Source organism: Leucopleurus acutus (genome assembly GCF_964270905.1).
Source record: "Leucopleurus acutus genome assembly, chromosome: 21".
NCBI classification, from domain to species: domain Eukaryota; kingdom Metazoa; phylum Chordata; class Mammalia; order Artiodactyla; family Delphinidae; genus Leucopleurus; species Leucopleurus acutus.
Window position 1 is genome coordinate 25,737,582 of NC_139163.1, and position 26,830 is coordinate 25,764,411.

Genomic DNA, 26,830 nt, shown 5'->3' on the forward strand with positions numbered 1-26,830 from the left:
ATTGCTCTAAGCAAGGCAAGGATGGAAGAAGGGAGAAGGAACGATAATTCCTTATAATGGTTGCTTCACTCCAAGCACTCCCTTAGTTATGAGGTTGACAAAGATAAATAGAAAAAGATTTCCATCCCTCAGAGAAATCAAACTCATAGGGAAGACAGACATGCATATTAGCTAGAAAAGTGTTTCATGCATAGATGGGGTCCATTCAATGCTTGTTGGCCTGATGATTTACCTATATAAAATTCAAATTCTCATACTGCACCATACCTGGGACAAACTCTGGCTCCACCACCAACAAGCTGTGTGGTATTACACAGGTTACTCAACATCTCTGTGCTATTGTGAACTACTTTGCTCAGTGCCTGGCAAATAAATGTAGTAGTAGTTAATATTAATATTTTTATTGTTACTGCCTGCCTCATCCTTCATCTCTCACTATGCTCCCCCATCATCCCTTCCTTATAACCTACACTCCGGTCATACCAAGCCAGGGGCTGCTTTCTGGACACACCATGCTACTTCACGTTTCTGAGTTTGAGATTTTCGTTCTGTCTCGTCCATCGAGAGTGGGCTTCTCAAACTGGCTGCAAACGCTTGGAGGGAGGCACTATGCTTTTTCACATTCATCATTCCAGCACCTGGCACATTTCCTGGAACAGGGTAGACACTTAACAAATATTTGTTGAATTAACTACGTGTTAAACTAAATCATGTGAATAAAACTGTACACATCAAGGTAGGGAAAAAGTGAGGAATTCTTCATAGGGAATAAATCAGAGAAAGGTTTCCCATAGGAACAGTTTAACTTGCAAGGCTTTGAAGGATAAATTCATCAGGGGCTGGAGGTTTGGTGTGTGTAAGTGTTGCAGTCAGCGTAAGAAAACGCAAGACGTTGCATAGGGTGGGTGCTCTCTAAGCAGGGAGCTGAATGAAGGAAAGAATGGAGACACACGTTTGTTCTCAAAACAACAGCTTTTCTTTTCACGCCAAGAAAAAGCCCAACTTGGATTGTTGGGCTTCATTTTAGTCTCTTCCCTGCATCAATAATATTATTTTTGTAAACTTGTGAGTAATGAGGAAGGAAAAGGTCTTAGACATTTCTCAGACTTTAATAGATAAACCAAATAACAATAAACAATCCTCACTGCTATTCAGTCCCCTCATCTTCCAAGTCTCCTTTGCCCCAGCTCTTTACTCCCCAAAGGCAATGGCAACCTCTTCTCCATTCTCTTCTACATCATCTTCATCTGAGCCTGTGGAGAAGCAGACCTCAGCAACCTGATGTTCGTGGGGAAAGGGAATTTTGCTCCGAGCCACACCTTTATAAAATGTATACAATACAGACCAGTTACTTCCTGTTTATCCGTGGACAGCAAGCAATCCAACAAAAGGCAAATGTGCTACAAGACCTAAACCAAGGCATATCACCACACCTCCCATGAAGGCTGCCTCTAGATACTCTGCTAGGGTTGGGTGGAAAGACATAAAAGGCTAAAGAAAATGAGGAAGGGGCCACACAGAAGATCGGCGAGGACCAAGACCTGTGGCAAGAGGTACTTGGTATGTTTGGGGAAGAGCAGGGAGAACAAGGGAAGCGGGGAGGCACGAGTGGCAGGAGGTGGTGAAAGGAGAAAGATCGAGGACCAGACAGGTACGGTGTTGGTGGCCACGGGAGACTCTTTGGATGCACAAGCAGACATACTCCCATCCTTTATACACAAGTGGTCTACCAGGGAAAAGATACATCTAAGAAACAGTCAAAATCTAAGAAACACTATGAAATGAAAATGCAAGTATTAGAGGGTCATCGGATGAAGGACACTCATGCACCTAAGGGATTTGCAAAAGGCTCCCCAAGTTCTTTAAGGAAAGTATCAGTCAAGCAATAGATGAGTTGGGGTAGCAGGTAGAGCATTCCAGGGAGAGGAAACAGAATGGACCAAGTCTCAGGATAGAGAGAGGTAGAGAGAGCACTTGAGGCTAAACAGTGAGTCTAAGGAGGAGAGAGGCGCTGAGGAGGGAGACCACAGAGCGTGACAGGGCTGGATCTTAGGAGCCCTTGTAAAACATGGCAGAGATTTTGCTCTCTATCCTAAGAGCTACAGGAAGCCACCTGAAGCGTGGAGAAATTTATCAGATGGGAGTTTTAAGAAGGTCACACTGGCAGGTAATTTAGTGTGGCTGAAATACAGAGTGTGGAAGGGAGGTGGCGAGAGATAACACTGGGGAAGTTAGCCGAGGCCAGGTTGTGCAGAAAAAAATCCAGAAAGGTCCTTCTGTCCAAAAATTTTTTAAAAAGAAAGAAAAAGGATAGGCAATCTAACACGCACGAAGGAAAGTATCAGACGTCTCTCTTGGGAAATATTGCTCTCTTGCCCACTAACTTTATTTTCTTGACCAATGAAGCTGAAAGTTATGTTTCCACCTTGTTCTTATCTTAGCTTCACAGTAACTGTCAACGTAAGGGTCATTTACACTAGTGCTTTTCACACTCACTGGAATGTGCATTAGGAGCCCTGGTGACATTAATAAAATGCAGATTCTTGTTCAGTAGGTCTGGGGCAGGGCCTGAGACGCGGCATTTCTAACATGCTCCCAGGTAATGCTTGGGATGCTGGTCCGTGAACCACACTTTGAACAGCAAGCCATATACAGCTCTAGAGCTAAACAGAAGGTATCTGGGGCTTTCTGAACATATATGTAATAGCAGTGTTAAAAACGCAAAACAAGGGCTTCCCTGGTGGCGCAGTGGTTGAGAGTCCGCCTGCCGATGCAGGGGACGCGGGTTCGTGCCCCGGTCTGGGAGGATCCCACATGCTGTGGAGCGGCTGGGCCCATGAGCCATGGCCGCTGGGCCTGCATGTCCGGAGCTTGTGCTCCACAATGGGAGAGGCCACAACAGTGAGAGGCCCCCATACCGAAAAAAAAAAAAAAAAAAAAATGCAAAACAAGTAAGCAAACAGAACCAGCAGATTATGCCTCAGTTACTGTGCTGCCTGCTTTCGGAGAACATGGGTGTGACATGTCTTTCTATAAAGAGACTTGAGGAGATGTTCAGTGTGTAACTTAATTGGAAGCAGCTCAACTCCAACAATACTTCTCTAGGAAGCTCAAAACTGGAGTCCTTCTGACTGTGACCCTACACCACAGTGACACCTGCTGGTGGATTGGTGGATTACATGTTAAGGCTTTGAGAATAATTGAGTCAAGTGAGCAAAACTTTTTCACACACAGCTTTAACGGAAGTGCAACTTCTGGTTGTGAAAGGACCCTTTAAAATAAAATGTCAGAAATACCTTGATAAGGATTAAGGTCTGCACCGTAGTATGCTGATAAAAGTTCAACAACTGGCTCTCCAGGAAAAAAATATGTGAGTAAACACATATATTATAAATTTTACTCATATAAAGGATATGTAGCACATGATTTATCAATAACAATAACAGGTTTTGGTGTCAATTCTGAATAGAAATTTATTCTCACAGAATACTTTCTCTTATTTTGCCAAACTCGTATCGGTTGTTAATCCGTAATTGCAATTCGACAATGTTTTGACAAAAATAGTCTCTGAAAAAATGCTTGTTGAGTATGCAATTTAGCAAAACTCCATTCATGTCACTGATGGCATGAATGTAGTTCTGACATGAACGTTGGTTGGTATTTTTGTTTACGTTAATCAATAAAACAATGAAACAGCACAAACATACGTTAGGACACCACTCATTACTCAAGGACATGAGAACGACTTCTTTGTGAAACTGGACGACAGTTTTGAATACTGGAAGACTACTTCTTCAATTTGGGGACTATTTATAATGTAACAGGTAACGACATGACACAAAAGTTTAATCTGCATTAATAGCACTTCTCCATCATTTTCTTAAGTCTAGTTGATCAACAAAACAGTAACTCTCGACCTGATCTGTGGCATTTTCCAGCTTCCATGTTGTAAATACTCCCACCAAGACCAGTTTCAAGCTCCTGAGGAGGCATCACTGCCTGTGAAGTTGGGAAGATGTGCAGCAGCGCACAACTCTATAGTATTTCTACCACGCAGGTAAAATAGAAGTACATAACCTCAAGGGTACAGGTAATAGAAACCTGTAGCAAAATAATCAAGAAGCAATGAAGTTTTGAGTGTTTTTAACCTTTGTTTTTAAACAGTTTATCTAATTGTAATATTGTATAATTTAATTTTTAATAGTGACTGTTTTTAACAACCAGCTCACAACATTCCTAAAAATTTGACAGCTGGTTCTCATGAGCCAGTAAGAGGCAGCTCTAGCAACACCACTGGGTCTTTGGGATGGGGAAGTTTGAGGATAACATAGAAAAGGATTCAGGGAGCTTGGAGGCTACTCTGGGACTTGAGACCTAAGAAAGGTCTATGCCAGCTCTTAACCAGGTCAAAACAAAATGGCAAATGAAGTCATGGAAATCACAGTGGAATATAGAACTACTCCTGATGTGGGGCAAGAACTAAGACAAGTTGCTCTACTCAACAGTGGACTTTAGCAGGGACATGGAAGGGACAAGGCAGGGGGCTGAGGCAACGACAAGGTTGCCAAAAGGGAAAGAAGGAGGAGAGGGCAGACCCCCGGGGCATAATCTCTTCCAGCAAATAGAAGAGGAGGAAATACTCCCTGATTCATTTTATGAAACAGGTATTACTCTGATACCAAACCAGACAAAGTACAAAAGAAAAAATTACAACTACAGCCAATATCCCTCATGAATGTAAACACAAAATCCCTTAATGAAATATTAGTATAGAGAATTCATAAATATATTTTTTAAATTAAATGTTATGACCAAGTGGAGTATAATCCAGGGATGCAAGAATAGTTCGATATTTTTAAAAAATCAACGTACTCCACCATACTAGCAGGCTAAAAAATATGACATGATCATATCAATCAATGCAGAAAAAGCATTTGATAAATTTCAATACCCATTCATGACTTTTAAATTTTTTTTAAATTCAGAAAAATAGGAAATAAGGTGAACTTCCTCAACTTGATAAAATGCACCTACAAAAAACCTACAGCTAATATTATACTTAATGGTTAAATATTGAATGTTTTCTCCCTGAGATCAGGAACAAACAAGAATATCCACTCTCATAGCTCTTATTCAACATAGTGCTGGAAGTTCTAATCAATGAAATCAGGCATGAAAAGGAAAAAAAAGACATAGAGATCAGAAAGGAAGAGATAAAATTGTCTCTGTTTACAGATGACATAATGATTGTCTACACAGAAAATCCCAAGGAACCCAAAATAAATTCTGGGAACTAATAAGTGAGTTCAGCAAGATAAATATACAAAAATCAATTGTATTTCTCTATAGTAGCAGTGAACATATGGACACCAAAAATTAAAAATACGATACCACTTATAAACAATACATAGGGGTAAATATAACAAAACATGTTCCAGACTCATATGCTATAAACTACACAAAACTGAAGAAAGAAATCAAACATCTTAATAAATGGAGAGAAATGCCATATTGATGGATTAGAAGACTGAACACAATAAAAATGTCCATTTTCTCCAAATTGATACACAGTTTTAATGCAATTCCTAGCAAAATGTCAGCAAGTTTTTAAAAAAATATAGACAAGATTATTCTAAAATTTATATGAAAATGCAAAGGAACTAGAGCTAAAACAATTTTGAAAAAGAGGAATAAAATGGGAAGAATCATTCTACTCATTTCAGGACTTACTATATAGCTACAGTACTAAAGACTGTATAGTACTAGTGGAGGAATAAACACATAGATCAATAAAACAGAACAGAGAATCCAGAAATAAACTCACACAAATATGCCCAACTGGTTTTTGACAAAGGTGCAAAGGAGGAAAGATAGCCTTTGTAACAAATGGCACTGGAGCAACACGATATCCACAGGCAAAAAAAAAAAAAAAAAAAAGAACCTCGAGCTAAGTCTTATACCTTACATAAAAATTAACTTAAAATAGATCACAAACTTAAATATCAAATGTAAAACTAAAAAATTGTTAGGAAAAAACAAGAGAAAATCTTTGAGATCTAGGGTCTAGGCAAAGAATTCTCAGACTTAACACCAAAACACAGATCCTAAAAGGAATTAATTATAATTAAAATTAAAGTCATAAAATGATAAATTCAAAATCAAAAACTTTTTGCTTTGCAAAAGATCCTGTTAAAAGGGTGAAAAGACAAGCTACAGAGTGGGAGAAAATGTTTGCAAACTACTTACCCAACAAAGGACTAGTATCTAGAATATATTTTAAAACTCTCAAAACTCAGCAACAAAAAAGGAAGCAATTCAATTAGAATATGGGCTAAAGACACGAAGAGATATTTCATAGAAAAAGATATAGAGGTGGCAAAGAAAGCCCATGAAAAGATGTTCAACATTATTAGCTATTAGGGGAATGCAAATTAAGACCACCATGAGATATCACTACACCCCTATCAAGATGGTAAAAATTAAAAAGAGTGGGAACACTAAATGCTGGTGAAGATGCAGAAAAACTGGATCACTCGTATGTATTTGATGGGAATGTTACAGCCCCTCTGAAAAAGTTTGCCAATTTCTTTAAAAACTAAATATGCAATTACCATATGACCCAAAAATTGCACTTCGGGGCATTTATCCCAGGGAAATAAAAACTTATTTTCACACAAAAACCTATATCAAATTTAATTTTAAAATATTTAATTGCCTTCTTGAAAGTTGCACAGATGTATAAAAGCAGACACAGGACAAAATCTCTGTCTAGTCCCCTGCCTTGTCACCACCTCTCTGTTCATTATATCTGGAATGGCATGTAAGTTTTGTCTTCATCAGATGGATAATAGATGCTTGCAATTCTGTGATGAAAAGGATTCTAAGGCCTTAGAATTCCAAGGTTGGCAGGAAAAGTTTTCACAATTAATTAGTGTTGTCTGCCATGAATATAACCAGTAAGAATGGCAATATACAAGCTTAATGTTTGCCAGTTGTAAATTGAAATATGTTGCCTCACCAATCATAGAATACTAAAACCAGAATAGGTATTAGCAATAACCAAGTAGATAACTCTTTTATTTTACTGATGTGGAAACCAAAGAAGTAAAATAAGAGAGAGCCAGACCCCAAGTTTATTATCTGACCTCCTCCATTTTACCAAGTCCAGCCTTGCTTCCAGTACTAACTGAGTAGATATTTCAAGTCCATGAGTTTTCTCTTTGTGTGGAAGGGATTTTACTTCTGTGGTTATTTCTCACAAACAGCTTCTTATGCTGGAATTGTCCTAGGAAAAAGGGGAGAGCATTCTAGAAAAGAAAATATCCAACTCCAAAAATTTGAAACAGAATCTCTTTCATATTCATCATCTTGCTAGTCAGGCAAAAGTGTTCAGAGACTATCTGGCCTTATTTTAAGAAGTACAAGTGTTCTTCTCTCATATTTGGGGAAGTGGTAGAGTAGAGAGATGTAAAAATGTGATGCTGGTACCTTCAAGCCCTTTGCCTGTGAAAACCATCACCGCATCATGCTGGGAATTTACAGAGGTCTTTTCAGGCTTCTAGAAATAGCAGGTCCCATCTTCCCTGTTAGTTCCTTTGCCTGCTAATACCAAAGAGATCACTAAACTAAACTCCATGAATAAATGCAATCAAGTTAAGATGTTCAGATTTTGACTTTTATGTTTTAAAAGAGGGAAAGAAGACGGCTACATAAACCCTTTGCCCCAGAGAACAAGCTGTGCTAAGAGATCTGAACTCATTACTGGCTGCTTTGGTTCCATGTGCCCTGAGACCTACAGAAACTGTCTGAAGCCTCGCTACAACCTCCCCAAGTAACTACGTAGTGACGGTTAATGAATATGCAAGAATTTGAGGATCAGGCTGGGGTGAGCAGGCCTGACATTTGATCTTTTGAGTGAAACTCAGGATAACAGCTCTCAGTGTGCTTTCTGAAAGCCTCCCATGGCCCTTCCTGCTGCCAGCCTCCCACCTTATCTGCAGGCACCGAAAGCTTCAAATTACAGCAGCTAATCAGATGAAAGCAGAAATGCATCCTTCTAATGGAGGGAGAGGTTAATGCCCTGACCTTTTTCCTTCACTGGCAGAGGCAAAACAAAAACACAGATGAAGGTTATGTTGCAGAAAAGCAGATGAGCTCCGCTTCAGAGCCCCCAGAGTGGATGTTCCAGCTAAAATCTAAGATGTTTTAGAGACTACAGACACACATCAAAAGGACAGAAAACAACCCAAGATAGCAGTTACCAAATTATCCCGGAGACAATATGCAAATCCCTTACTCAGTAAAAGTGATCAGTAGAATTTACTTCCATACATAGGTAAGTTACTTTGCACCTAAAATTAATTTCATTTATGGCCTGGTTTTATGATATTTTTATATCTTTGACACCCTATATGGACCCCAGGAATAAACAGAGCTGAAAAATAAGAAGCATCGAAATAAAGATTTAATGTGAAATGTGAAATTGTCTAATGCAATAGGGACTCATAATTTAGCCAAAAGAGTATATTTTTCTTGAGTATTCTGTTGCACCAACAGATTTCTTCTGGACTAACATAGTTTGTATTAAAAACATATTTGCCATTGATTCAGGAAAGAATACTCTTCTGACATCAACCTATTTGATCGAAAGAGGTGCAGTTAAAAATGTATGTGGGGTAATTTCATCTTTTTATTAAATTACTCTGGAAAGCAATGTTACCATAGGGTGATTGAGACACTAAAATTCAAAGGAACTTGAGAGTGAGATAAATTGGATTTATATCACTTGAAAGATAAGTCTGAGATCAAGGTTCTGGGTGATTTTCTTCTGACAATCACCATGTGTGGTATATTTTAATGTGTTTTTATACTCCATTTTTGAGGGAGGAAATATTTGAGTGCCTGAAGGAAGTGTCATCCTGATGGCAGGGGGAATAGTGGGGAGTGAAAAGAGGAAAGATGATAGTAATCAGGCAATTACAGAACTTGGTATTTAATACATTTTTAAATAATAGCCTACCACTCAGTGCGAGGGAAAGAAAAAGAGAAAACTCTGTGAGAGGCACTCAAAATGCCTAATAGTGAGCTAAATTTCCTCTCTGGAGTACTCACCTTATTGTTCTGGATAAACTTCTAGATCAATAGAGGCTCATCATGTTCTGTCATCTGAGAGTTTGGTTCACAGTGTCAAACCAACAAACCCATCTCTCTTAATCACCAATAAAAAGCGGAGCCTTGGATTATACACTGCACAAATGACCAACATGGAACAGACATAACATTCAGATGACATGAAGAATATACCAATTCCATGACCAAAAAAGTGCTGCTTGTCCATTTTATTTTGTCAGCTAAGGGATCTCTAAGTACATGCTTTGGAACAATTCTGTTTCTTTTAAAATTATATTGCAGGGTTTCCCTGGTGGCACAGTGGTTGAGAGTCCACCTGCCGATGCAGGGGACACGGGTTCGTGCCCTGGTCCAGGAGGATCCCATGTGCCGCGGAGCCGCTGGGCCCGTGAGTCCTGGCCGCTGGGCCTGCGCGTCCGGAGCCTGTGCTCCGCAACTGGAGAGGCCACAGCAGTGAGAGGCCCGCGTACCGCAAAAAAAAAAAAAAAAAAAAAAAAAAAGTACATTGCAGAATGGTCATGAACTTGGATCTATATCCGGACTCAGCTATTTACTTGCCGTAAATTTGGGTAAGTTATTCGACACACTGAATCTGTTTTCCCATCTGCAAAAATCAGAGTAATACCACTTTCACTCCCTCTGCCTGTGCTCCGCAGAGGGAGAGGCCACAACAGTGAGAGGCCCGCATACCGCAAAAACAACAAAAAAACACCGTCTGACCTTCAAGATACTTAGTCTGCAGGAGACAAACATGTAAACAGATCATTAAAGTGGCTATACAGTAAGTCCTCTTAGAGACATTGCAGGATCAGTTTTTCCCATCTCACTTTTCTCCTCCTGATCTCAGGTGCACACCAGACAAGGATGAGAGGAGGGAACAGGAGACACATCGTATTTTAGCAGGACAATCTATAGGACATGCCTATGGGATTGCAGATGCTACATCGTCCAGAATATCAGGGAAGCCTCCTTCCCTCCACCTGGGGCAGCATCCAGCAGAGGGCTTAGCAGTGCGAGGAGACTCACCTGCAGAGAGAAGCAGACCCTGAGTGGGCAACAAAAAGTAAACGTGCTAAGTCTCAGACCAGTTGAGACAGACCAGACAAGGAGAAGTTAATGAACTGTGGCAGGAGCGACTCCCAAAGCCTACCTCCTCATTGAAACTCTTAAATGAGCTAGAAGGTAGACCCCCAAATCAAAAACTCTTCAATGTTCTTCCTCGTTCCCTGTGGGTATGGGGCTGTGCACACATGTAAGTATGTACACGTGAGCTTATCCTGTCAACTGTCAAGACCATTTGGGGAATGGGTTGTCCTGTTCCCTCCTTCTCTACATTGGAGTATAATCTTGGTGATTACAAAGGAGAAATATACAATGTGTAATGAAGGAAAAGAAGAGAAAATAATAATAGTCTTTGAGGGTACTAGGGAAGGCTTCACTGAGGAAATCATTTGAGCTGAGTCTTGAAGCATAAATAGGGATTCATCAAACTGATATTCCGAGCAGAGGAAATAAAAGTGTATACAAAGATGCAGAGGTCTGAAGAAAGCATGGAGTGTTCAGGCAATGTACAGTTAGTTTGGTACAGCAGAGCACAGGGGCATGCTAATAAACAGGGAAGATGTAAGAGGTGAGCTTAGAAAGTCAGGGAAGGGATGTTTCAGAAGAGTCTTTATCCCAGAGGGAATGTGTCGCTATTAAAGGATATTAAGCTAGGGAGTGTCTGATTTACAAGAGGAAGGTTTTTGTTGAAAGAAAGGTCCCAAAGTGAGCAGACTACAAAGTTGACACCATGTAAATAAACTGGGGAAAGGCTATGCAAAGGTCTTTGAGCTGCAAGTTCGAAGGATGTGGGGCATTACCTTGGAAGAGACCCATGGAGCTCCTGAACTTGGTGGGACTAGACTGTGGTTGGTGAGGTCCTACACAAAACAGTGGCAGAAGGAAGGAACTGATGTGAATACGTTAAAAGAGTAGATTGCTAAATAGGATGGGTTAACATGGAGAGAGAGGATGGTCGGATGTGTAGTTTTAGAGATTTGACAGACCGATCTATGGAGAAAGATCTCAATTTCCATCTCGTTAAGGTCAAGGGGCCTGGGTTGAATCTAACTCAAGTTTCCCAGTGGGTAGTTGAACATAAACTTTGATCATGATTAGAAGCGTGGCTTTGAGGAGAAAAAAATGTTTGATGTCAGAAGACAGATCCCTGATTGTCTAGGGCCAGGAATGGGGGAGTATTGACTAGAAAGGGGAACAAGGGGTCTTACTGGGGTGATATACATGTTCTACGTCTTGACTGTGGCGGACGATACACAGCTGTATACATTTGAAAAAAACTTATTGAACTTGAGATGGGTACACTGTAGTTTATGTGATTATAATGCAGTAAAAGTTCATTTTTTAAGACGTTTTGTCTTAAGTATACGAATGATAGTTGAAAATGCGAAGTGGACAAGATAGATGAGAAAAGTTATGGAGTGAGATAAGAAGAGGACGGAGGCAAGAACTGTGTCACAGGGGTAGGAGAGGAAAACTCGCAAAATCACCAGCTAGTGTTTAGTGTTTAGCCATGAAACAGAATAGTACCATCTTACAGCTCTTTGCAGGGGACTTCCCTGGTGGCCTGGTGGCTAAGACTCCACGCTCCCAATGCAGGGAGCCCAAGTTCGATCCCTGGTCAGGGAACTAGATTCCGCATGCCGCAACTGAAGATCGTACACGCAGCAACGAAGGTCCCACGTGCCACAACTATGACCTGGCGCAGCCAAATAAATATTTAAAAAACAAAAAAGCTCTTTGGGGGCTTATATGTCATCTAGTTCTACTTCATTTTACATATGAAGGAACTGGGATTCGTACTGAGGTAAAATGCTTCGCTCAAGGTCACAAAGGTAGTTAATAGCAAAGGCAACACTAGTTCCAAGCCAGGACCCCTGAGCCTGGGATGGCTCTGGCCTGGACTACTTCATCAGTGGGACTCAAATGTAAAAGGACACCCTACACCACAAAAAAGAGGTCCCACTGGTGTCCCACTGGAGTCGAGCCATATATTTATTTCCTCCTCTTAGTTACTGCTTTCTTGTGCAGAGCTCATCAAAGAGCCACGTGACCCTAAGAGCTTGCAGAAAGCTTCAGAAGACAAACCCACCTTCCGCTATCTGAGGTTTTGGAAGTGAAAGGAATATGGTTAGATCTAGACGTGCACCACCATGACTGAAAACAGAGAAGGCATTTTTTTCATCACACAGATATCTACCTACAAAGCAGGAGTTTTGTTTTTGTTTTTGTTTTCCTGGGATGACACATCTCTGCACATTGCACAGGCACCTTCTGACAAATCAAATAAATGAACATGTCACGAGTCAGTGAAAATTAAGAAAGAGGAGGTGTAGAGAAGGTATTGAACAATTTATCAAGCCAAACACAACCTTTCCGTTTTTATTTTCTTTTATGTTTCTTCAAAAAATGAACTCACATAAGTGCACTTTTGTTTATAATGAGAAAAGAGACCAAATGTTGACTTCCTTGGTGAGTATTGAACAGATGGAGCCAGAAGCATCGAGGGGAGAGGAAATGGAGACAAATACGGTTGCCATGGTTTCTTTGAGATGCAGTAAACGAAGGGACCCAAATGGACAATGAAAGCCCCCACTGGGTAAAACCACGTCACTCCTTTCTTTTTAGGTAATTGCCAAGCTCTCTTGGAAGGACTGAAGTCCATGGGAGATGAGAAAACAGCAATGCTGTCACTCACCCCTGGCTATTCTCAAATCATTTACCCTGGCACCATCCTATCCTCCCATATAACAGACATCAAACAATTAATGACTACCTCAGATTAATCTGTTACCCCAGGGGGCAATGCCCTGCAGAAATATGTGACACATGTAAACACAAGATGTGAGGGAACCTGGGCACTGCCCGAGACCAAGTTCTCTGTTTCATTGTGAAGCAGCAAGTACATATGCGAAGAACAGCATTGTGAAAGATCCGTAAATCCTGGTGACACTTCAGGGTCCCTGTCTTGGTGTCACTTTCCAGTCCTCTCCAAATTAACCCAAATCCACCTCCACTGTATTCCAGGTAATATGTAGATTGGACGAGAGCTTGATATACCTGTATTGCCCAATCACGTCCCCATAATTTGATTATGGGGGTGTTGGAAAAGGAGAGAATGGGAGTAGAGAGGGACCCCTTCTCAACAGCTTTTTTGAGGGTCAGATTGAAGTCCAGCGCCATGAAGACTGTCTCTACGTGATGGAGAACAGGCGAACGTCGGAAACATTCAAACGTTTGGCTGAACTCACGTGTTTTGTCTGGAGGTTCTGATCAGGTTGATACAAGGTCTTTTCCAAGGTCACTGCAGAGGCTGCCAGCGCTGAGATCAGACTGTTTCAACCCCGATTTCTACAGCAGTCCCCGTCCGGTGCCTGCCAAAACGGATTCTTCCCAGTCCACACAAGATTAGGGGTTGTTTTCTCCTTGTTCTCCATGCCCTTCGTGAATGACCCTCTAGCTTGTTACAGACTAGTGCAACATGAGCAGAGAGGTCCTGTGTCGAGGGGAGGAATGTGGCTGTGTTTAGGAAACACTGGTTCTGGGGTGCCGGGTGGTGACACGCCGGGCACCCGAGCCAGCTGCAGACAGAAGGAGGAAGGGGGGCTCACCGTGGCTCAGCTGCATGTCCTCAGAAGCCAAGAAGAGCAATTTTTAGGCTGTTGAAATGTATCTCTCTCGTGAGTCTGTCCCCAAAGCCCAAAGCCTGCAACATCTCATTTCCTCTTTGGGGATTTCCTGAAATCAAAACGGAGATGTTGGCCTCTGTAAAGAAACCTGTAGGAAGACTCTTCTCTGGAACTAGGACCGTGTGTCTCAGCTTCAGTGTACAATTTGGCCTCACCAGCTTGAGGCTCTTTTTCCATCTCCTCTGGAAGTGCATGTCCCACACCTCTCCTTCATTGCCCATACCCTCTGCTCCTGGTCACTGGCACTGCCCCTCAGTTTTTGAAAACGCAAAAGCCTCTTATTATGAAGTTTATTTGGAGGTATTGCTTTTCTAAAAGAGGGGGGCAGAATAGGAATTTGGGGGAACCACATTATCCCCTATAATTGCAAAACTGAAGGAAATTTTGGATAAGCATCAAATTCGAAAGAACACAGCCTTGATGAATGGTATCTTTGTTTCTTAGATCTGGGACCTGTGTGGGGAGGGTGGAAATGGGCATAATAAGTAGGCCATAGGAAATGACATCACACACTCTTTTCTTTCTCCCTTAAAGCTGGTGCTCCATAACCGTGATCATGGTTTACTAGAGTGTCACTTCCAAGATCCAAACATTATTTTTTTCTGAGTTCTTGTTGTTCACACAAATACATCATCATTACTTCACAAGTCCTTTGTGAGCTTTGCTCTGCCAGCTCTCACAATGGGGAAGAAGGACTTGTGTCTACAGAATTGCATGAGCTTCTGCAAACAACAGGCGCAACACTAGCAAACTGAGACCTTCCCAAAGATGGGAGTATGTCTAAGGCCAATGTATGGGCTTTCCCAAGTGTTTCACTTCCCCATATATACAAACCAAATTACTTATAATTCCAATATCACGAGAAAGCTTCTGAAGAAGAAACAGGCTGACTTATAAGCATGACACAAACTCCCCTCCACTAGTACAGAATTTCATACCTATTTTAAAGGCTGTAAGGGTAGTACTAGATTTTTCCGTATCAGTGGGGATAGGGACATGTTTTTTTCAGAGGTGCTGTAAAGAACTGCAGCCACCTCTTTCTCTCCCCACGGGAGAAAACAGAGTGTGGCGGAAAGAATGTGAACAAACAAAACAATCTTGGGTTTGAAATTTGGACCTGTCATTTATGAGTGATATGGTACTGCATAAGCTATGTATATAATTACTGTGTCCTGCTTCCCCATCTTAGGTGAAGTAAAATACAGTTCTTTTAATATGAGCTTCCACATTCCCTATCTCAAAAAGGATTTTTTCTCAAGGGAAGCCTCCTACACTGTTGGTGCAGCCACTATGGAAAACAGTATGGAGGTTCCTCAAAAAACTAAAAACAGAGCTACCATATGATCCAGCACTCCCACTCCTGGGCATATATCTAGAGAAAACCATAATTCGAAAAGATATGTGCACCCCAATGTTCACAGCAGCACTACTCACGATAGCAAGACATGGAAGCAACCTAAACGTCAATCGACAGGTGAATGGATAAAGAAGATGTGGTACATATATACAACGGAATACTACTCAGTCATAAAAAAGAATGAAATAATGCCATTTGCAGCAACAGGGATGGACCTACAGATTATCATACTAAGTGAAGTAAATCAGACAGAGAAAGACAAATACCATATGATACCACTTATATGTGGAATCTCAAATATGACACAAATGAACCTATCTACAAAACAGAAACAGACTCACAGACGTACAGAACCGACTTGTGGTTGCCAAGGAGGAGGGAGTGGGGGAGAGATGGATTGGGAATCTGGGATAAGCAGATGCAAACTATTATATATAGAATGGATAAACAAAAAGGTCCTACTGTATAGCACAGGGAACTATATTCAATATCCTGTGATAAACCATAATGGAAAAGAATATGAAAAAGAATATATATATGTATAACTGAATCACTTTGCTGTACAGCAGAAATTAACACAACATTGCAAACCAACTGTACTTCAATTTAAAAAAAAAGATTATAAAAATTCATTTTCAATGGCATCCCTAGAGTTACTGCAAAAATAAACAAATTATGGAGGGGGCGTCAGAGCAGATGTGTTTCATTTTCTTATTTCTGCTTCATCACCTCCAGGCTAAAGACATACACTGAAGTTGGGATTTTAGACCATGAAAACAGGAAGTAGAAGACATCTGGGATTATACTTTACTACCTAAAGATGTTCATCTAAGTGACCTGCATTCTCTCAGACTAGCAGATAATATTATTTCACTGGTGAAATGAGTCTTCTTATTAATGGTGTGTGAGCTATATACACGATGACTGAATGCGGCTTGTAAGATAAAACTTTTTCAGGTGCTGCAACTAAGTGAATATTGACTTGCCCCAGCCCCTGTACTGAAGGTGAACAGATGGAGTTTAGCCACACAGCAGGACGGCTTGCCCGGTGAGCGCACCGTTGTTATTGCCGTTCCCAAGTCAGTTCTTATTCTTGCCGGAAATCACATGACGTTGACAGGAGAAATGTCTCCTCTTCTGGGGAACAGGAATAAAACAGTGGAGTAAAAAATGAAAAGAACAGAGAAAGGATTTGCTTTCAGACTTCCCAACTCACTCTGAATCTGAACTTTCAGTACTTTTAACCATCTTGTCAATATAGCACATTTAATACACTCTATCAATATAATCCACTTATATCATATCTCATGCTTCAAATAGAGTAGTAGAAATTCAGGAAGTAAATTCCATCTCAAGGGGCTCTTACAGAATAAAGAAACAAAACCTTCCTGGAAGTGGGTCTGTATTTTGCTAAGGCGTTTCCATATTCATTCCCCTACCAGAATTAACACGGAAGCTCTATGGTGGCAGGGGTTTTGTCAGTTTCACTCACTACTATAGCCTCTTGGCCCAGAATAATTCCTGGCACATATTAAGTGCTCAATAAAAAATTATTGAGTAAATTAATAAATTCCAGGCAGCCTGACATTCTGAGTGACCCAAATAATGATAATTTCCTTGATAATATTTTAAAAATAATTTTCTTGTTCTTGAATACATTTTTTCCTTGTTTCCCTAGTGAAAAAAACCAAAGGCTTCTTTTCCTTCATGGAAAGTTCTGATTACCTTTTACCTTACCCCAATTTTCAAGTGATCAATAATTTTAAAAATATCCACTAGAAACTCCATTTTCCCTTATGGAACACTTCAACCAAAAAAACTAATTTAAAACAAATACTCTCTCTCTCTAGTATATAACACTATTTCTTTCTTCCTTCAAATTATAAAAACAAACTAATAAACTAAAAACTCCTGGCCTTTCTCACCTTCTGAGATGGCCCACACTCTATCTGTGCAGTGTGTTTCTCTCTAAATAAATCCACTTCTTACCTAAAAAAATAAAAATAAAAATTCCTTTACACGTCATCACCTCTGTTTCCATTCAATGTCAAAAGTAACATTTGTTAGTCTCATCAGGAAAGTCTCAAGAATCAGGAAGTTGTCAAGTTCGAAGTGGTGGAAATTAGTTTTCCAAAATTTTAATTTTCATTTGAAAGCTGAAATTTTATCATTGGCAACAAAGTCTATTGGTTCTCTTAAAGTGGCAGGCTCACTACATTTCCATGAAGTTGACTGACAAAAACCCATCACTGAACAACCCACAGTTTGCCAGACACTCTTTTGAGCAAAAATGGTTTTCCACGGAAAAGTTTAGCTCACAACTCAAACAATCACACAGTGCTTTTCTTTGAGATTCCCATTGTGCTTTGGTGTGCAGCAGACATGCTTTATATATACGCCCCATTTTGTTACATAGAATATTAAAAAGACATGTACTCAAAGGTCAACGTTTTATAAAATTAGTCATTTTTATTACTTCATCAAGGACATCATTAAGTGGCTTTATTTTTCTGTGAGTGTGACTCATCAGATGAGTCTGCAGTCACGTTTACTCTGTATACATAAGAAGCAATCTATGTGAGGCTCATTCCAAAGGCTCCTGGGATACTGCCCTTGCCTTAAAACCATTAACGGCACCAGCTACCTACACTGACAGTCTCTAAAATCTTTAATTACCTACTCAATCAGTTTTTTTTTTAATTAAGGAGTTTGTGATAGTAAAATTCCAAGTATTCCTAATGGCCTATTGGGGCTGGTTGTATAACCTCCTCTGGTGAGCAAAGCTGGATGATGAAGTCAGTCATGGTTTGCAATGGGAAATAAAATAGGGAACAAATTTTTGACTTAATGTCCACAATTCTCCTGGAGACATTGATCAACGTTCAGTCCTGATTCATTTCAGAAGCTTCAAGAGACAAAGAGCTGAACGGCTCATGTCACTGGCTCCAGGGGGATACCACAGAGCAAGGGTAGTTATCAGGGAAGAAGCCCAGGAAGGTGAAAGGAGGTCTCGGTTGATCATGATAGGTCATACCCTCCTGGGGATACAGTCCACCTCTGACTGACCCCAGGCTTGGCTGTTAAGCCCAATGAGTTGAGAGGACAAAAATCATGGAGGGTCACTCCTGCCCCTTCTCACACCTTGCATCCTGCCCAAGTCCTTAATAATCCCCCTTCCACCAGCACCAACAGGGTCACTAATTTAATGGGTTGGGCCCAGGATATTGATGAGGTCACATTTACTAGTGAGAGAGGTTACTATGACTTAAAAGGGAGCTCTCATGCAACGCACCCCATATTCTTGCATCCACAGCAAGTGGAGAGCAAAGAGGGCTTGTCTCCTAAGAGGTTTTCCCCTCTTTAATTCCTGTTTTGATCCTTGGTTAATGAGTAAGCAGGGTGAGGACCTACAGACTTTCTCTCCTTTCTCTTGGCACATTGAACAGGCTGGTCCTAAGACTGAGAACTGAGAAACAGAAAGGCCATAGAAGATGCTCCTTAGGCTTCAAATCTAAATTATATGTTCAAATCCACCTTTTACCGGAGTTCATTGCACTGGGTTTATTTGGGTTTGCACAGCTACTATAAAGAGGTCGCTGAGTTTCATTATGCTCTTGGAAACTTTGTGTAAAACTCCATCAGAAATCCCATGGAAGGGAGAGACAGTTATAGCACAATTCAAGCTTTCCTCTGTCCCTGGTTTTAATACCATCCGCGTATCACAATGCCCCTCACACCTTTCTCCATTGTCCTGCTTGTATCTGCTACAGTGCCTACCACAATGCCCATCTCATAACAATAAATATGTTTGAAACAACTAAACGAAGAAAAAAAGCGTACCATCCCTGGTCCAATCATTAGTCATTCCCTTTTCCTGAACCAATTTCAACCCGGGTCTTCACAAACAGAAGGGTGATGGCCACAGATAGCTGGAACAACTACAGCTCGCATTTACTGAGAGAAGTATGAACACAAGCTTACTTAATCATCACAACAACCTCACAGGGAGCAAACATGACACATGAACAAGATACAGCTTTAAAAGGTCGAATAACTTGACCAAGGTAATAAAGATGGTACATCAAAGAGTAGGGACTAAAATCAGGTCTTTCTCATTCCAGTCACAGCTCATAATTCTATATTCCCTCTGAGTTCCTAAAGCATTTTCATTTCTGTAATCAAAAGGAAATAAAGATATATGTTGACATTAGAATTACACGGTAAAGATATTATTATCTAAGATATTACCTAACGACAACAACAACAAAAATGGAAACAAAGGAAAGAAATTTCTGAAGGAAGGGCGAAGAAATTCTTTGTAAAATATTCAAGATTGCAAAGGTACTTGAAACATAAACTGACTACCTTTATTTGTGGCCTGTGGGCTTCTATACTGTTTACTTTGAAGATTCTAAGAAAGACATATGTCATTTATGCAGAGTTATACCCTCCTGACTTTAGATAATCAACATTATTCATTGAAAATTAACTTTACACTGGATTCCCCTAAGGAACTGTTGTCTTTAGCAGGAATTATGTGCTACTAATAATTTTTAATGCACAATATTACAATGGGTATTTCAAATTTCAAGTTCAGGTCTGGACTGTGCTTAGATCCTTAAGGTGTTCTATTGATACTGAGCCATTCTCCTACGTGTAATACACAATGTATGACCCTGAAAGAACCATGCTCATTTTTGCCTTTGTCTTTATTTCTGAGAAGTGCATAGAACACTGTATGCATTCAATCTGTTACTAATAATGATAATAACCTCAACCGATATTTTAGTTGCTAGAATCCAGTCCTTAAGAGCAACAAAGAAGCCAGTCAGCATTCAGATTCTGAAACATTATATTTGCTACGTGACCAAAGGTCAAAGTTGCCTCCATTTTCAGGTGAAGAAGTAAAGACTATTAACTAACATTAGTAATCATTTTCTTCAATATTTCTGAAAAGGTTTCTGCCCATCTCGTCATATGCTTTGAAAATCAGTCTTTGAGAAAATCCAAGTAAAGCGTACTGAAGCACTAAACAGAAAGCTGCACTGCAGGAAGTCCTTCACAGTCATGAGCCGTTCCACACAACAGCCTGTGAGGTAGGACACTTGCTGAGTCATATTTCAGAAATGGAGTCACTGAGGTAAAGAGAAAGGTGTCTTATGATGGGGTCAACACAGCTAAAATACACGGAGGGCCTTCCATGGAACTCCAAAAGCAGAGCTCCCGTTTTGCAGATAAGAATCACTCCATGACAGCAATTATCACAGACGAGAGGGCATTATCTTATTAATGAAAACCCTACTGCAAAAGACACATATGTTAAGCAAAAAATAATAATAAAGTCTCAAATCTATGGGCACTCAAAGAGTTCCAAAGAATCCTTGGTTTATTTTCTTGAAATACACCTCATTTTTATTTTTAAATTTTTTACAATTTCTTTATTTTATTTTATTTATTTTTGGCTGCCTTGGGTCTTTGTTGCTGTGCACGGGCTTCCTCTAGTTGCGGCGAGCAGGGGCTACTCTTCATTGCAGTGAGCGGGCTTCTCATTGCGGTGGCTTCTCTTGTTGCGGAGCACGGGCTCTAGGCACATGGGCTTCAGTAGTTGTGGCATGCAGGCACAGTAGTTGTGGTTCGTGGGCTCTGGAGCACAGGTTCAGTAGTTGTGGCCCAAGGGCTTAGTTGCTCCGCAGCATGTGGGACCTTCCCGGACCAGGGCTCGAACCCGTGTCCCCTGCATTGGCAAGCGGATTCTTAATCACTGTGCCACCAGGGAAGGCCTTACACCTCATTTTTAATCCCATGAAATTCCCTCTCCTTTATCCTCTTCCTCCATAAAATTTTTATACCATATTAAATGAGCAATGATTTTATTTCACTAAATTTGCTCAGGGCTACATACTGCATACAGGTTTAGGGGGAATTTGATCGATGGACTCGTGAAGAAGAACCAAGCAGAACCAAAAAAACACATGAAATGTTGGGGTTTAAGACCTACATGCAGGGAATTCCCTGGTGGCGCAGTGGTTAAGAATCCGCCTTCCAATGCAGGGGACATGGGTTCGAGCCCTGGTCCGGGAAGATCCCACATGCTGCAGAGCAACTGAGCCCATGAGCCACAACTACTGAGCCTTCATGCCACAACTACTGAAGCCTGTGCTCCACAACAAGGGAAGCCACCGCAATGAGAAGCCCACACACCACAACGAAGAGTAGCCCCTGCTCGCCACAACTAGAGGAAGTCCACACGCAGCAATGAAGACCCAACGCAGCCAAAAATAAATAAATTAATTAAATAAGTTTTAAAAAAAAAAGACCTACATGCAGCACATAAGCACTGGGGGGTATCTGCTTAAGGCATTGTGAAGGAGAACTGAATCTACTCGATAATGTCTCATCAGAGGCACAAATCATATCCTGGGCTTTTTTTAAGAGTGGGGGAAAAAAGAAAGAGAAGAAAAGAAACAAACAAATGGGTTTCCCTGGTGGCGCAGTGGTTGAGAGTCCGCCTGCCGATGCAGGGGACACGCGTTTGTGTCCCGGTCCGGGAAGATCCCACATGCCGTGGAGCGGCTAGGCCTGTGAGCCGTGGCCACTGAGCCTGCGTGTCCAGAGCCTGTGCTCTGCAACGAGAGAGGCCACAACAGTGAGAGGCCAGCGTATCGCAAAACAAAAAGAAACAAACAAATAAACCCATTTAAAATACAACTTAAAATCTGGGCTTTCCAATCCTTTCCGTTTTGATATTATCAGATAAAAGAGCAGAGAGATAAATAAATTCCTTTCCATCCCCAACACTACCCAATAAGTATGCTTCCTCCTTTAAAGAAGAGTGTGCTTCCCTTGAAAAACACACAGTGGCTCTAACCTAGTTTGTTACTGTCCTAGTAAAAACACATACAAAATGAAGCTTCTTAAATTTTGATAATTAAAGAATGTCACACAGAAAAGAACTTCCAAGACCAGCCCAATCACTTCTTTTTAGGTACAAAAACTAAGGCCCAGGGAGGTTAAGAGATTTGTTTAAAATCATAGTTAGTTAATGGCAGAGCTGGGATGGAGAAGAACCCAGTCAGAGGGGAGAAACAATGTGACCCCTCTTGCTGCTAAAAGAACGTACTGGTTTCAGTCCTTATTTCTCTGGCACAGCCAGAAAGACAGCTACGTAAGGAAGAGATCACCCTTGGCAGGAACAGAAAGGCACTGGCCTGCGATACAAAGGCAGCTGGTGCCGAGAGTATGCTTTCCTCAGTTTCCCCTGATGCCACATCAGGGACATGAGCACCCAAGACTCGTCCTGTCCTCTGGAGCTTACGTCTTTCCACAATAAAGAACATCAAAGCCGTCACACATTGGGTGGCAGCAGGCTTTAGTGTGATCTAGAAGCCACCCCACGCTCACAAGGAAAGAGAACGAGAGCCAGTGTTTTCTCCTTGTCTTCCGAGAAGCTCCAGTAGAAGCTCCAGGTAAGACAGCTGAAACTGCTCTGTGACGGGATCAGAAATGACAGGGAATGCTCCCAAACTGGCAGGGCTGCCCTCCACTGCAGGCTGCGCGTCACCCTAAGACAAGACAAATCCACTTCCACACCACTGGAGTTCCCCAGGGCACTCAGCTTCATGCTCACAGCGATCAAAACGCACAGGCTGTCCAGCCTGAACCACAGGACTCTCTGTGCTATTCTGCTCAGTGGGATAAGGGAACATAAGGAACTACTCACCACTCAAAACACACAAGGAAGAGGCACGTCTTCCCAAGACGTTCGCTCCAGGGAGGAACGGGGGAGGACGCAGGGCAAGGTGGTGATAAGAAAGGCGGGAGAGGTGGCTGCAAGTATGGAAGAGGCAGAGATGTGCTATGTTCTTTAGATTTGGGGAGACAGCAGATCAACCCCACGCAGCCTTCACTACTCACTCACATCCCTGGAAACCAACAGATGGCATCCCTCATTGCCAAGTTCTAACGCATTTCATGTTCCTGCTCAGCGTCGGGACACTGGGCTTGCCAAATACCAATAAACACAGCCAGTGAGGTGAGTGTAAGAACCCACAGCTACACCCGCTGCCCTCCTTGCAAGGACTCTTTCCTTGCAGCAAGGAAAACACTCATTCTACAGGAGGTGAATTTCCACACAAGGCGGCAGGCATGCGGGTCCAGACATGTACACTGAAAGTGACCAGTGTTCATATGAAATATTTCTTTTTTACTATAAAAAACAGAGAAGTGACCCCTAGGGGTAACTCATATCTATTATTCAATAGAGCTCACTATGAGTACTGCACCCATTAATTCTCATCCTAGTGGGTTGTCCACAGAGCAGCTATTATATTCAGATATCAAGGCAACCTAGAAAATAGAACTCTGACACTTTTTGATATTAGTCCTTGAATACTAGGGCCCAAAACTCTTGAGTTGAAAAGTTTTGATTCCTATCAACCAGCCACCTTAGCGCTTGGGCTTCTTTCTTGGATTGTTGGAAGCTCGGTATCCACATCTCTCGCAAAGAGCTCCGACGTGGGGCGAGGGGTGAGAAAGCAAACGCTGTAGGCTCTGGACAGCTCAGGTGGGTAATGTCTGCCTTCCATCGTTTGAGTGGTAAGCCCTGCATTGAGAGAAGGGGCGGGGGGGGGGGAGAATTAAAAACATAAGATAAGTTAACACAAGTCTCATGTTCCCTGAAGCAAGTACCTTCACTCCATAGAGTTCACAAAGTTACACGCTGAACAGTTGAAGGAGAAAGAATCTAACATTGAGAGTATTCTGTGCACTAGATACTTTGCTAGGCGTGTTACATAGCTTGTCTCATTCAGTCCTTCAATCCATTCAACATAAACAGTCTCGTGCCAAAGTACATTCTTATGGAATTTTATTTTTAATATTTATTTATTTATTTGGCTGCGCCAGTTCTTAGTTGCGGCATACGGGCTCTTAGTTGCGGCATGTGGGATCTAGTTCCCTGACTAGGGATCAAACCCAGGCCCCCTGCATTGAGAACGAGGAGTCTTGGCCGCTGGGCCACCAGGGAAGTCCCATTTATGGAATTTTAGAACACAGGGAAAAAGGAAGAGATTCTACAACATTCCTAAGAGGAAAAGACCAATTCTGAGGGTCAGAAGTTAGGATGGTTTTGGATTTCTGGACAGGAACACTGGAAGTTAAAAAGCAGTGGTGAAATTCATTGATGAATATTAACATTAGTTAGTACAACTTTAAGGAGAAGAAGGGTATTTGCATAGCCTCAAAATACCTCCCCCCCAGATATTTATTAATTACTGTGGTGGTTTTAACATATGTCCACAAATTATTTTATATTCCTCCCTCAAGGAGGTGAAGCTTAATTCTCCTCCCTTTGAGGGTGGGCTGGACTTAGTGACTCGCTTCGTGGAAAGAGAAAATTAGCAACTTCACAGAGGAAAAATCTAGCAGACACCACCTTAACCAAGTGATCAAAGTTAGCATCACCAGTAACATGTCATGTTGATATCATTTATCCTCTGAAATGATACGATGAGAAGACCTTTTTCACCTCTGTGGTATTATTCTCCCAAATCCAAAACCCAAGTCTTAACATGAGAAAACATCAGAGAAACCCTACGGAGGGACATTCTACAAAGTATTGACCAGTCCTCTTCAAAAATGTCAAAGTTATTAAAAATAAGGAAAGACTGCACAACTGTCACAGACTTAAAGAGTCTAAGGCGACATGAGGAGTGATTACAGTCTGGTATCCTGGATCTGATCCTGGAACAGACAAAGGATATGAGTGGAGAAGCTGGTGAAATAGGACTGAAGTCTGTAGTTCAGTTCCTAGTAGTATTAACAGTCAATATTAGTTTCTCAGTGTTGACAAATGTGCCATGGTTATGTAAAATGTTAACATTAGAGGAAGCCAGGTGAAGAGAATTCAGGAACTTTGTACTATCTTTGTAACTCTTCTGTCAATCTAAAATCATTTCAAAATTTAAAGTTTTTTTTAATCCAATAACAAAATGCCTTCAAAATTCTGAGAAAAACTGATGACCATTGTAATAGTTTACATTCAGCTAAACTATAGCTTAAATATTAAAATAAAATGAAGACATTTCAGGCAACCCCCATACACCAGGAAGCTATATGAGGATACAATCAACCCACAAAAGAGGGAAAGCTAAGAAAAAAGGAAGAAAACATACAGGAAACACAAGTGTCAACACAACAGAAAAAGACAAGGAGATTCCCAAAATGCTGGGGAAGGGAGATCTCAGGCTGATGTTCTACACAGTGTAGAGGGCAGCCAGACGTATTGATGTATGTCAGAAGGCTCCGGGAGAGATTTACTCAGCAAGATGAAATGAACTGGATGCCTGGTATAGCTGAATGTCTTCAAAGGAGATTTAAACAATCAAGAAGGATTGAATTAGTGATTAAAATTTTAAAATAAACAAGTAAGAAATAAGACAAGTATTAACTAGAAGGAAACCAAAAGCTGTACAAAGGGAAACAAATCATAGTATACTACATTGCTCGTATCTATAATCAGAGAAACACTGAATATCAAAAAATTAGTGTGTAAGAGCATGTTATTTAGAAACATTGAGTAATAACCAAAATAATTAGCTAACTATGGTGATTAGTGGCTGCTTCTAGGGAAGGAGAAAAGGGAAAAGAAGTAGAAGACTTTTTTTAAAACTAACTTTGCAGAACTATTTGATACTTTAACCTATGCACATATACATCTTTTTCAAAAAAAAATTTTTTTTTAATGTGAAGATAGTAGGGTTTCGGGGGTGGAGTCAAGATTGCGGACTAGGAGGATGCGGAATTCACATCCTTGCACAACCAGGGCACCTACCAGGCACCAGTGGGCGACCACGGACACCTAAGGGGACGGGAGGAACCCCCAGCGACCAGGTAGTACATGGAATGTTGGGGGGAATGAGGGGGGAAGAGAAGTGGAGGCGGGACGGTACTGGAGCCCCTGAGGGGTGGCTGGGGGAGGGGAAGGGATCCGACACTGAAGGGGTAAATTGGGGGACCATTGGGAGGGCAGAGGATCAGAAGGGAGCATGGACAGCTCTCCCCCGCCCACTTGGGCCCCCGGGAGCCTGCTGAGATCCTGGGCCTGATCTTCTGCCCACAGGCCTCCTCCAGCCGCATGGGTCCTGAGGGAGTGGGAGGGAGGGAAGGGGGAGCAAAAGTAAAGGCCAGACCTCAGGGACCTGGCACCCCTGGGGGGTGGCTGGGGGAGGGGAGGAGTTCCTACACCCAGCGAGATCCACCCACAGTTAGGGGTCCAGTGGGGACAGGGGAGATGCTGGCGGACACCCCTGAGGTGTGGCGTGGAGGAACAGAAGGGAACGTGGCCAGCGCTTTCCCTGTCCACTTAGGCACCGGGGAGCCTCTTGGGCTACCGGGCCTAATCCTCTGCCCGCAGAGCCTTCCTGCTGCCTGCAGAGCCCAAGCCCCACCAGCCCCCCGCCACCCAGGGCGTTAACTCCAAACTCCGAACTCCACACTTCCGAGGTCCCGCTTTGGATCTGCTGCGTCTCCCCTTCCGCACAGGTCCTAGGCAGGGGCCCCACCCTATGCTTGAATGTTGTCCCGCCCAGGCTCAAAT

At 41.7% G+C, this 26,830-nt stretch overlaps 1 protein-coding gene across 1 annotated transcript in view; it reads right to left on the minus strand.

Moving 5' to 3' along the window:
* Window positions 1-23,393: 23,393 nt before the first annotated feature.
* FUT10 (fucosyltransferase 10) overlaps window positions 23,394-26,830 on the minus strand; it is a 63,852-nt gene continuing 60,415 nt past the window's right edge. Inside the window, exon 4 of the mRNA XM_082863634.1 lies at window positions 23,394-23,836. Within this exon, the coding sequence (XP_082719760.1) occupies window positions 23,612-23,836 (225 nt within the window). The 3' untranslated portion in view covers window positions 23,394-23,611. The remainder of the gene's footprint in view (window positions 23,837-26,830) is intronic.